At 45.4% G+C, this 11,423-nt stretch overlaps 1 protein-coding gene across 1 annotated transcript; it reads right to left on the reverse strand.

Annotated features, from left to right (window-relative positions):
* Nucleotides 1-1,635: 1,635 nt before the first annotated feature.
* LOC311254025 (uncharacterized protein) lies at nucleotides 1,636-10,854 on the reverse strand (the record flags this gene model as incomplete). The annotated part of the gene is made up of 10 exons (XM_084384453.1): nucleotides 1,636-1,743; nucleotides 5,975-6,280; nucleotides 6,402-6,653; nucleotides 7,734-7,900; nucleotides 7,990-8,061; nucleotides 8,232-8,449; nucleotides 8,636-8,804; nucleotides 9,571-10,381; nucleotides 10,492-10,582; nucleotides 10,724-10,854. The coding sequence occupies 10 exons, from the start codon at nucleotides 10,852-10,854 to the stop codon at nucleotides 1,636-1,638; spliced, it is 2,325 nt and encodes a 774-aa protein (XP_084240579.1).
* Nucleotides 10,855-11,423: the final 569 nt, after the last annotated feature.

The raw sequence follows: 11,423 nt of genomic DNA on the forward strand, positions 1-11,423 counted from the left end.
ACTCACTGGTCGTGGCGAGAACACTGGCAAGTCATCGGAGCTGCTGGAGGAAGAATCATCTGTGTCGCTGGTAGAGGAATCGTAGGAATCGCCGGAAGAAGAAGAAGAAGAAGAAGAAGAAGAAGAAGAAGAAGAAGAATCGTCGGACGAGCTGTCGGGCTGAGCCGAGGACGACAGATGAGACAATGACACAGTTGATGGGTATTTGATACACTGTCGCAATGACATTGCGATGCATTTAAATGTTTTCAATGACATGTCTTGTCCTGAATATTGATGAAGTAAGATTGTGTGTTGTTTGTTTGTTTGTTTTTTGCCCACCTCACACTTCAAACGTCCTGCCAGGGTAGGAAAGGCTGCCTAAGGACAAGTGTAAAAGAGGTCAATAGCCTGAACCTCTTATCGAGTAGAACAGAGATGGAGACGGTTACAGTTTTAGGTTAACCAAAGCTGTTGGATACTTATTGCAAATGCATAGAACGACTTGCTTTCTACTTACTGAACATTCTGGCTCCTGCTTCACCAACACGCCCCGTCTTCGACCGCAAGCCGGCCTCACCTGAGGGGGGGTACAGCAAAGAGAATCCCAATGTGAATCCGACTCTTGCGAGCGCGCGCCTTCGTGCATTGTAATGCAACAGCGTGTTATTACGCTATTTAACAACAACTTGCACTTACCGGGGAGCCTGGCTCTTCCTTGATTTTTCGACCCGGTGGACCGCCGACGGAGTCACTGGAAGACATCTACAAAGAGGGGGGAGTTATGTTATCGTGATGTGAATTGAAGAATTAGGGATTCGTATGCACTTTCAGAAAGGTGGAAGTTGAACATGGAAGAATTAGCAGAAAGAAATAGCAAGTTGGAACCTTTAGTCATTTTTTATCCACTATTTGGAATTGGTTAGAAATGATCCTTCAGTTCAGATTTTTAAGACGAGTGATTGACATATCTGTCTTTGGAATGCCTTAATTATGCAAGATCATATTTTTAGAGTCTTAAAGCCTTCTCTTTAAATCAACTTGCAAATCTTCTGGGCTCAACCAAAGGGTGTGGGTTTTCTTTTTTGAAGAATTAGGGATTCGTATGCACTTTCAGTAAGGTGGAAGTTGAACATGGAAGAATTAGCAGAAAGAAATAGCAAGTTGGAACCTTTAGTCATTTTTATCCACTATTTGGAATTTGTTAGAAATGATCCTTCAGTTCAGATTTTTAAGACGAGTGATTGACATATCTGTCTTTGGAATGCCTTAATTATGCAAGATCATATTTTTAGAGTCTTAAAGCCTTCTCTTTAAATCAACTTGCAAGTCTTCTGTGCTCAACCAAAGGGTGTGGGTTATCTTTTTTGAAGAATTAGGGATTCGTATGCACTTTCAGTAAGGTGGAAGTTGAACATGGAAGAATTAGCAGAAAGAAATAGCAAGTTGGAACCTTTAGTCATTTTTATCCACTATTTGGAATTGGTTCGAAATGATCCTTCAGTTCAGATTTTTAAGACGAGTGATTGACATATCTGTCTTTGGAATGCCTTAATTATGCAAGATCATATTTTTAGAGTCTTAAAGCCTTCTCTTTAAATCAACTTGCAAGTCTTCTGGGCTCAACCAAAGGGTGTGGGGGGTTTTTTTTGTCTCTCAACCGTGTCCAAACTTACAGCGCACTAACAGGTAGAAGATGTAGGTCAACAGGAGGACGAGAACAAGAGCCAGCAGAGCGATGCCACAGTCGAAGGGATCCGCGCACTAAGAAAGGGGGGGAAAAAAACAACACACAGTCAGTCAGACAGACAGACATTCAGTCAGACAGACAGAGAGACAGAGAAGGAAAGAAAGAAAGAAAGAAAGAAAGAAAGAAAGAAAGAAACAAACAAACGGTCATCCGATTTCATATTTACAGTCTTTGGCCACGGTGGTAGATGCTTTTAACACTTACACGGTATTTTCCGACATCATCAGGTGGTTGCCTAAACAGGGATGGCCATTCGAGAGTAAATACGCACATTAAGCTTTGAGTAATATCCACATCCACAAGACAGATAACAAAGAATTTGAGACACTGCGCTCACCATATTACGATACAGTGCGATCCATCGCCATTTTCAATTGCAGTACCTAAATGACGGCAGAAATATTCAGATCGTAAATATGTGATATTGAAATCTGTGCAGAAAGACCAACGCATAATGCCTTTTTATCCTTCCTTTACCCATCGCAAATGTGTTTCTCCGCTATATTTCCAGATTGCTTCGTAGATACCGCAGCGAGTTACAAACACCAACCTTCATCCAGCTGTTTTTGTGACACAACAGATGGTGAGAAAACCTTGCCTTCTCTTTTTTTAAATGGACAATCATTCCATCATTCCAAATGTTGTAATGCAGAACATTATTTATTGTCATATTTCCTTCTGTTTTAGACTGAAAGAGGAAGATTGCATTCTGAGAAAATGGCATACCCTCAGCAGGATGGCATTGCACAACGGGAACGAAGACATGCAGATTGGAGGGGGGAGCAAGACTGGTGGGCATCGTCTCCCCTGGTGAAGAAAAGCAAACGTGAGAGATGGGCGCTTGGCCGATTTCAAGAACGACGACCCTTCCTCTAAAGACCGACGACAAGATAATGGCACTCGCTATCTCTCTCTCTCTCGAAGAAGAAGAAGAAGAAGAAGAAGAAGAAGAAGAAGAATTGAAGATTTAGGGCTTCAGATGAGCTATTTGGAACACAAAGTACTTTTAAGTCAAACTTGGAAGCCTTAGCGATAAAGATTCACCTTCTGGTGTTATTTAGCGAGTCTTGTTATATTTGGAAGAAGTAAGTAATAAATATTCACTTTATGGAATCAATTATGGATTATTATGCAGAATTTGGAAGCCTTGGTAATTCATATTCACTTTCGGGATCATTTAGCGAAATTATGCTAAATTTGGGAGATTTAGTAATATATAATCACTTTCTGAAATAATTTAGCTAATTTTATAGTAGATTTGGAAGAAGCCTTAGTGATAAAGATTCACCTTCCGGAATTATTTTGCGAATGTCATTTTAAATTTGGAAGAAGCCTTAGTGATAAAGATTGATGGTAAAAAACAACTTTATATCACATTTCTGGAATTTACCTTACCTCATTTACGCGTCCAACAAATGCATGCGAATGCAAGCGCTGCCTCTTATGCTCTCCCAACAGTGCGTCTCATTGGCTCGTACTCAGCGGCCAATTGGGCTACAGGCTCGAATTATGAGATGCCGTTTTTGGATTCAATTTAGGATCAAGAATCACTTATTTGAATTTTTCATTTTGGATTTGAAAAAATGTGTGATGAAGCTTGTTAGCTCATCCCAGGAAGTCATATTCTCAACTGGGATTGGCCTGTTTACAAGCAAGTGTCTTTGTTTGTTTTCTGCGTCCTTGTTCCTTTGTTTTGTTCTATTCTACTTACGGATGTTTGTAAATACCGAAAGAGAAGAAGAAGAGCCGCCGCTGCCGCCGTCTGCTGCTGCTGTTGTTTTGTTCTGTCTGTCATTGTAATATTCTGTCCTTTGGATGCTGTGGCAAACATATTTCCCCCATGTGGGACAATAAAGCAATTCCGATTCTTAAACTTGAATGTTTGAAACACTTTACTATGGATGCCAATATTCAACCAGTTCTTCAATAGTAAACCTTTTTTATTTTTATTTTGAAGCAGTAACCATCTACATTTGTATTTGAAAAAGTTAGACTGTCAAACTTAGAGCCAGCAATGGCTGATTTAAAATCAGTTAATTCATCAGAATTCAAAACCCGGAACCATTAGTGATTAATATTTTTAGATTGGAAGGTTCAGTTATCTGTATCAATAGCAATTTAGGCATTTCAATCGAAATGCTGGAAGGATTAGTGATTTTTATCTCCTCTTTGTCGTTGATGACAGACCCTCTAAAAACAAAGAAAGAGGAAGCAATGATCAAGTTAACTGTGAACTTTTATTCACTGCAAAATGCTGTAAAAAAACAAAAACATCAAACAACAAAAGCAAACAACAAACAAACACAGTGACATCAGCAAAATGGACACTCAAGTCCAAGTCCATGACTGTTTATTTGGCAGATTTCGGCCAGCTTTTCATCCCAAGTCTGCTGGTGGATGAGGGGCCTTGCCTGCAGCTTGATCAGGGGCCTGTGGCGCTGGTGGATCGGGGGCCTGTGAAGCTGGTGGATCGGGGGCCTGTGGCGCTGGTGGATCGGGGGCCTGTGAAGCTGGTGGATCGGGGGCCTGTGAAGCTGGTGGATCGGGGGCCTGTGGAGGTGGTGGATCGGGGGCCTGTGGAGGTGGTGGATCGGGGGCCTGCGCTTGTGGATCGGGGGCCTGCGCTGGTGGATCGGGGGCCTGTGGAGGTGGTGGATCGGGGGCCTGCGCTTGTGGATCGGGGGCCTGCGCTGGTGGATCGGGGGCCTGTGGAGGTGGTGGATCGGGGGCCTGTGGAGGTGGTGGATCGGGGGCCTGCGCTTGTGGATCGGGGGCCTGCGCTGGTGGATCGGGGGCCTGTGGAGGTGGTGGATCGGGGGCCTGTGGAGGTGGTGGATCAGGGGCCTGTGGAGGTGGTGGTTCGGGGGCCTGAGGCGCTGGTGGATCGGGGGCCTGTGACGCTGGTGGATCGGGGGCCTGTGAAGCTGGTGGATCGGGGGCCTGTGAAGCTGGTGGATCGGGCGCCTGTGAAGCTGGTGGATCGGGGGCCTGTGGCGCTGGTGGATCGGGGGCCTGTGAAGCTGGTGGATCGGGGGCCTGTGAAGCTGGTGGATCGGGGGCCTGTGAAGCTGGTGGATCGGGGGCCTGTGAAGCTGGTGGATCCGGGGCCTGTGAAGCTGGTGGATCGGGGGCCTGTGAAGCTGGTGGATCGGGGGCCTGCGCTTGTGGATCGGGGGCCTGCGCTGGTGGATCGGGGGCCTGTGGAGGTGGTGGATCGGGGGCCTGTGGAGGTGGTGGATCGGGGGCCTGCGCTTGTGGATCGGGGGCCTGCGCTGGTGGATCGGGGGCCTGTGGAGGTGGTGGATCGGGGGCCTGTGGAGGTGGTGGATCGGGGGCCTGTGGAGGTGGTGGTTCGGGGGCCTGAGGCGCTGGTGGATCGGGGGCCTGTGGCGCTGGTGGATCGGGGGCCTGTGAAGCTGGTGGATCGGGGGCCTGTGAAGCTGGTGGATCGGGGGCCTGTGGCGCTGGTGGATCGGGGGCCTGTGAAGCTGGTGGATCGGGGGCCTGTGAAGCTGGTGGATCGGGGGCCTGTGAAGCTGGTGGATCCGGGGCCTGTGAAGCTGGTGGATCGGGGGCCTGTGAAGCTGGTGGATCGGGGGCCTGTGAAGCTGGTGGATCGGGGGCCTGTGAAGCTGGTGGATCGGCGGCCTGTGAAGCTGGTGGATCGGGGGCCTGTGGCGCTGGTGGATCCGGGGCCTGTGAAGCTGGTGGATCGGGGGCCTGTGAAGCTGGTGGATTGGGGGCCTGTGAAGCTGGTGGATCGGGGGCCTGCGCTGGTGGCTGAGGGGCCTGTGCTGCCATCACCATGTCTTCCACGCCTGAGTCATCCCCTGTGGATGAGAGGCAGACCACGTCCGTTATGTGGTCAGATCGTCTCGTGGATGGCAAATTCGAGTCATCCGAGGAAAGGTTCTCGTAAACCAACGTTTTTTCTTGCTTTTCCTCCTTTATCTTCTTACTCTTTCTAACTTTTTCTTTTCTCTTCCTCTTCCTCTTCTTTGAGCTCATCCCCTGTGTAGCGTCTTTGTCTGCGTCTGGGAGTTTGGCAGACCCCTCATCCATTCCCTTCTCTGCCTGGTCAGGGGCTTCAGCTCTTTTCTTGTCCCTTTTCTTCCTCTGTAGTCTGGTCATCATTGGCTTTTTTGATCTCCCCTTGTTCCTGGGTTGCTTTTTCATTTCTTTATCAGTCTCTTTCTGTCCCCTTTCTCCGTCTTCCTGTGTCTGTGAATTGTCTTTTTTTGACACTTCCTCCTCCTCCTTGTCCTCGTCGTTGTCGTCGTTGTTGTCCTCCTCCTCCTCCTCCTCCTCCTCCTCCTCCGCAGCAGCAGCAGCAGCAGCAGCAGCACCATCACCATCACCATCTTCCGAGTCCGACTCTTTTTCTTCAATCCTTTCAGTGTTCTGACACAGAGCGTCGGCGGTGTGAGCCCTCGACTCGAAAGCCTCCTTGAAGTCCAGATCTGCCTCGTAAAACTTCTCAGCTGTTGCATTCGAGTGGCACATCAACCTGCGGACGCTGGACTTCTTGCTAGTGTCCAAAGACCTCCCGATCTACAAAAAGAGAAGACATAAAACAAGTTGAGGAAAAACACTTATTAGCTGGTCAAAACTCGAACCGATTGAATATTAAAAAAATTAAATAAATAAATAAAAAAATAATAAGAATTCTTACGCAGGTGCTGATACTGCTGCGGATCAGATTGAAGGTCGGACTCCCCGGTAGGCCGAAACCTTTCCAGGTGGCCTGGAAGGACTCCAGGAGTACGTTGTAGGGGCCACCATTGGAATTAGAGAAAAAAATCTCAGAGTCGCCGCACTTGAATTTGTGTCGGTGGTAGATGAATCTGCTGAGCCAAAGGTACTCCTCCTTATTCAAAGGAATGAGAGCGCGACCAAACGTTTCCTTCGTCTTGTGCTGTGTGACCTGAGAGAGTGAGAGAGAGAGAGAGAGAGAGACAGAGAGAGAGAGAGAGAGTGAGAGAGCGAGAAAAGAAATCAATAAAGCAAATAATTACGCACTGTGATATGGATACATTATCTGAAAGATAAAGAGATTAAAATACTTTCTTTGGAACTATTAGCAAGTATGGATCGACTATTTAAAATTATTAGCAAATTGTATCCACTATTTGGAAAACACTGCACGAAACACACCTCCAAACGCACGTGCTTTGCGGATGCAATATGTGAAAGATAAAGAGACTAAAATGCGTTGTTTGTAATTATTAGCAAATTGTATCGACTATTTGGAAAACACTGCAGGAAACGCACCTCCAAACGCACGTGCTTTGCGGATGCAATATGTGAAAGATAAAGAGACTAAAATGCGTTGTTTGTAATTATTAGCAAATTGTAGCGACTATTTGGAAAACACTGCAGGAAACGCACCTCCAAACGCACGTGCTTTGCGGATGCGATATGTGAAAGATAAAGAGACTAAAATGCGTTGTTTGTAATTATTAGCAAATTGTATCCACTATTTGGAAAACACTGCAGGAAACGCACCTCCAAACGCACGTGCTTTGCGGATGCAATATGTGAAAGATAAAGAGACTAAAATGCGTTGTTTGTAATTATTAGCAAATTGTATCCACTATTTGGAAAACACTGCACGAAACGCACCTCCAAACGCACGTGCTTTGCGGATGCAATATGTGAAAGATAAAGAGACTAAAATGCGTTGTTTGTAATTATTAGCAAATTGTATCGACTATTTGGAAAACACTGCACGAAACGCACCTCCAAACGCACGTGCTTTGCGGATGCAATATGTGAAAGATAAAGAGACTAAAATGCGTTGTTTGTAATTATTAGCAAATTGTAGCGACTATTTGGAAAACACTGCACGAAACGCACCTCCAAACGCACGTGCTTTGCGGATGCAATATGTGAAAGATAAAGAGACTAAAATGCGTTGTTTGTAATTATTAGCAAATTGTATCGACTATTTGGAAAACACTGCACGAAATACATCTCCAAGTCTGCCAACACAGCACGCTCTTACCCCAATTATACGTCTGCCATTCCTGTCACAGTCTGCCGCCGTCACCTCCTCCACCTTTAGGTTTGCCAGGACCCCCCTCCTGTGGCCCGTCGTACAGACAATGAATCCGGCGATGAGTCCGTAGAAATGATCCAACTTTTTTCTGTTTGGCCGTTTTTCCAGGCGCACTGTAAAGCAGAAGGACATTTTCAACTAGCGTGCCACAACCATCTTCGTCTTATCTGAGTTTTCAAACGCCGGTAACCGAAATACTTACGCAGTGCAGCCGGTATCTCTCTTCGCACCTGCCGGAGGTAGGAGCTGATGTGGGCGGCCTTCACAAGCAAACCTGAAAGTCAGACACAAACCGGATTTCAAGTAAATGATGGTGTCGTGACTGGCGAGATAAAAATAAATAAATAAATAAATGAATAAATAATAACAATAATAATAATAATAATAATAAAATAGTAAGAATAAGAATAAATAAAAAATAAAAACAGATGCGGTTAAACCTACTAGTTTTTTTCATCCTGACAGATTGCCGATGCGTCACAATGTCCTTTTTGCACATTCTTGCAGCAGACTTCAAGATGAAAATAACTCCTCTCAGTAATTTTTGAGGAGCCTTGACCTCCTGGAGTTGTGCCTCCAAGAGGAATTGTAGAAATGCCCTCACGTTGCCAAGAATAATTAGCTGCGTTGTGACAGCATATTTTTTGAGCGTGTCCCGCCATCTGAGTGAGTGAGTGAGAGAGAGTGAGTGAGAGAGAGAGAGAGAGAGAGAGAGAGACACACACACACACACACACACAGATTAGCACACCTAGTAGATTTGCAACGTGCTACTCTCTCCCTTCCTCTCGGTTACACGTAGTGTTTGATAGACACAAGAAAGTTAAAAAGAGTATTAAAGTATTTACTCAAGCAGCCTCTCAGTGTTTCTCAAAAAACTGAACGTCATCTCCGGTATACTGCGGTCTGCCATGAAGAGCATCCACCGTCGGGCGTGTGCAACCCGCATCCTCGCGTTCTCCTCCTGTCTCCTGTTTCCAGCGGCGATGTTCTTGAACCACAAGTCGAGAATTTTTTCTGTGTGAAAGGGAAAGAGAATTTTATTGTTATAAGGGTTGTTTGGAATTATTAGCAAATTGTATCGATTATTTGGAAAACCTGCACAAAACGCACGTGCGATGTGGATACAATATGTGAAAGATAAAGAGATTAAAATTCGCTTTTTGGAATTATTAGCAAATTGTATCGATTATTTGGAAAACCTGCACCAAACGCACGTGCGATGTGGATACAATATGTGAAAGATAAAGAGATTAAAATTCGCTTTTTGGAATTATTAGCAAATTGTTTCGATTATTTGGAAAACCTGCACCAAACGCACGTGCGATGTGGATACAATATGTGAAAGATAAAGAGATTAAAATTCGCTTTTTGGAATTATTAGCAAATTGTATCGATTATTTGGAAAACCTGCACCAAACGCACGTGCGATGTGGATACAATATGGGAAAGATAAAGAGATTAAAATTTGTTTTTTGGAATTATTAGCAAATTGTATCGATTATTTGGAAAACCTGCACCAAACGCACGTGCGATGTGGATACAATATGTGAAAGATAAAGAGATTAAAATTTGTTTTTTGGAATTATTAGCAAATTGTATCGATTATTTGGAAAACCTGCACCAAACGCACGTGCGATGTGGATACAATATGTGAAAGATAAAGAGATTAAAATTTGTTTTTTGGAATTATTAGCAAATTGTATCGATTATTAGGAGAACAACAACAACAACATAAACAACAAGAATATCTTATATGCGAGTAATACAAAAATGTAAATACCATAGCGAGGTAGCTTGGTCGGGTCGCTCACAATTTTTCTCCTCTCGAATTTTTTACGCGCAGAACTCCCTGGAGTCTGAGGGTTGTACTCCAGCATCTTCTTTGGCGTGGTGGACGAAGAGGACGACGACTGCTGCTGGTGAGGGGTGGACGGCGACTGCAGGTGCTGCGGGGTGGACGACTGCTGCGGGTGCTGCGGGGTGGACGACTGCTGCTGCTGCGGGGTGGACGACTGCTGCGGGGTGGACGACTGCTGCTGCTGCGGGGTGGACGACTGCTGCGGGTGCTGCGGGGTGGAGGACTGCTGCTGCTGATCATGATGATGAAGAGAAGGGGTGGACAACTCCTCCTCCTCCTCCTGCTGCTGCTGCTGCTGCTGGGTGGACTCCTGCTGCTCCCGAGAAGGAGTCGATGATGTCATCCAAGTATTCGTGTCGCTCCTCAGCCGGTGAATTCTTACCCTGAGACCGACGCAGCCGTTACAGTTTTTCCGTAGAGGTAAGGCATGACCACAGGAAGAGAGAGTGCTGGTGCTGGCGCTGTGGCTGGTGCTGGTGCTGGCGCTGGCACTGGCGCTGGCGCTGCTGCTGCTGGGGCTGGCGGTGGCATCTCCAACTCCATCCTCATCTCCATCCTCATCTCCATCTCCATCCTCATCTCCATCTCCATCTCCATCACTGCTCGACGTCAGCTTCTCCTGGTCCAGGGTGGTCATCATCGCTGGCAGGGGATTGGACTTCCTCAGCCTCCTCAGGGCTTTCAATTTGGCACTCCGTTTGGCGATCCTCAGAATATTTTTCTGAGTCTCTTTCTGTAATGGCAAGAAAGCACATTGAAGGTTAAATCTCAGCACGACACGTGTACGCCAATAGCACATGTTGATATTGTGTATTTTAAATCAAGGCGGACAGAGGAACTAACCTTCAGCCCGCCGTGCATATTCTCCACATGCTTGTCCAGCCGGGATAGCTTTTTGCGTTTGCATATGGGACATGTTAGCCTGCCGTTATGGCTGGAAATAAGAGAAGAAAAGAAAAAAAAAGAAAAGAAAAAAATGACAATTCAAAATTAACAATAATAAACGCGACACCATTAAGGAAACAAAAGCGGAGGTGTGAGACGCGATTCATCAGAGCCACCGAACGGTACTTACGTCGCCGAAGCGTAGCCGAGGAGCAGCTTCAATTCTATGGAGTTTCCAATCTGGTGGTACTTGACCAGATGCTGGCGAACAGCAACATAGGGCACCGCACAGACTGGACACGGGACTGGACTCCGTGGCATCTTTTTCTCTGGTGAAGACAAGCAGACAGACGTTATTAGTCTATTAGTTTATTAGTCCGTTATCGTTACTCATTACCTAGAATTACCTACATTAGAATTTGGAAGCCTTGTAATAAATATTCACTTTCTGAAATCAATTAGTAAAAATTAGGCTGAATTTGGAAGCCTTGGTAAGAAATATTCACTTTCTGGAATCAATTAGTAGAAATTAGGCTGAATTTGGAAGTCTTAGTGAGAAATATTCACTTTCTGGAATCAATTAGTAGAAATTAGGCTGAATTTGGAAGCCTTGGTAAGAAATATTCACTTTCTGGAATCAATTAGTAGAAATTAGGCTGAATTTGGAAGTCTTAGTGAGAAATATTCACTTTCTGGATGTTATTTAGTGAATCTCATTGCAAATATGGAAGCATTAGTAGCGTTAGATGATGACTTGAAATTGGTCTTACCTCAGTGTTGCATCCAACAAGTGCATCTAAATGGATGCACTTGATGGAAGGGCTATTTAAAGCCTTTCATTGGCTCGCTCTCGGCCAATCAGAGCATGGACATAATTTAGGATAGAGGTT

This window comes from Pagrus pagrus (assembly GCF_965226575.1).
Source record: "Pagrus pagrus genome assembly, contig: HAP1_SCAFFOLD_137, whole genome shotgun sequence".
Lineage (NCBI taxonomy): Eukaryota > Metazoa > Chordata > Actinopteri > Spariformes > Sparidae > Pagrus > Pagrus pagrus.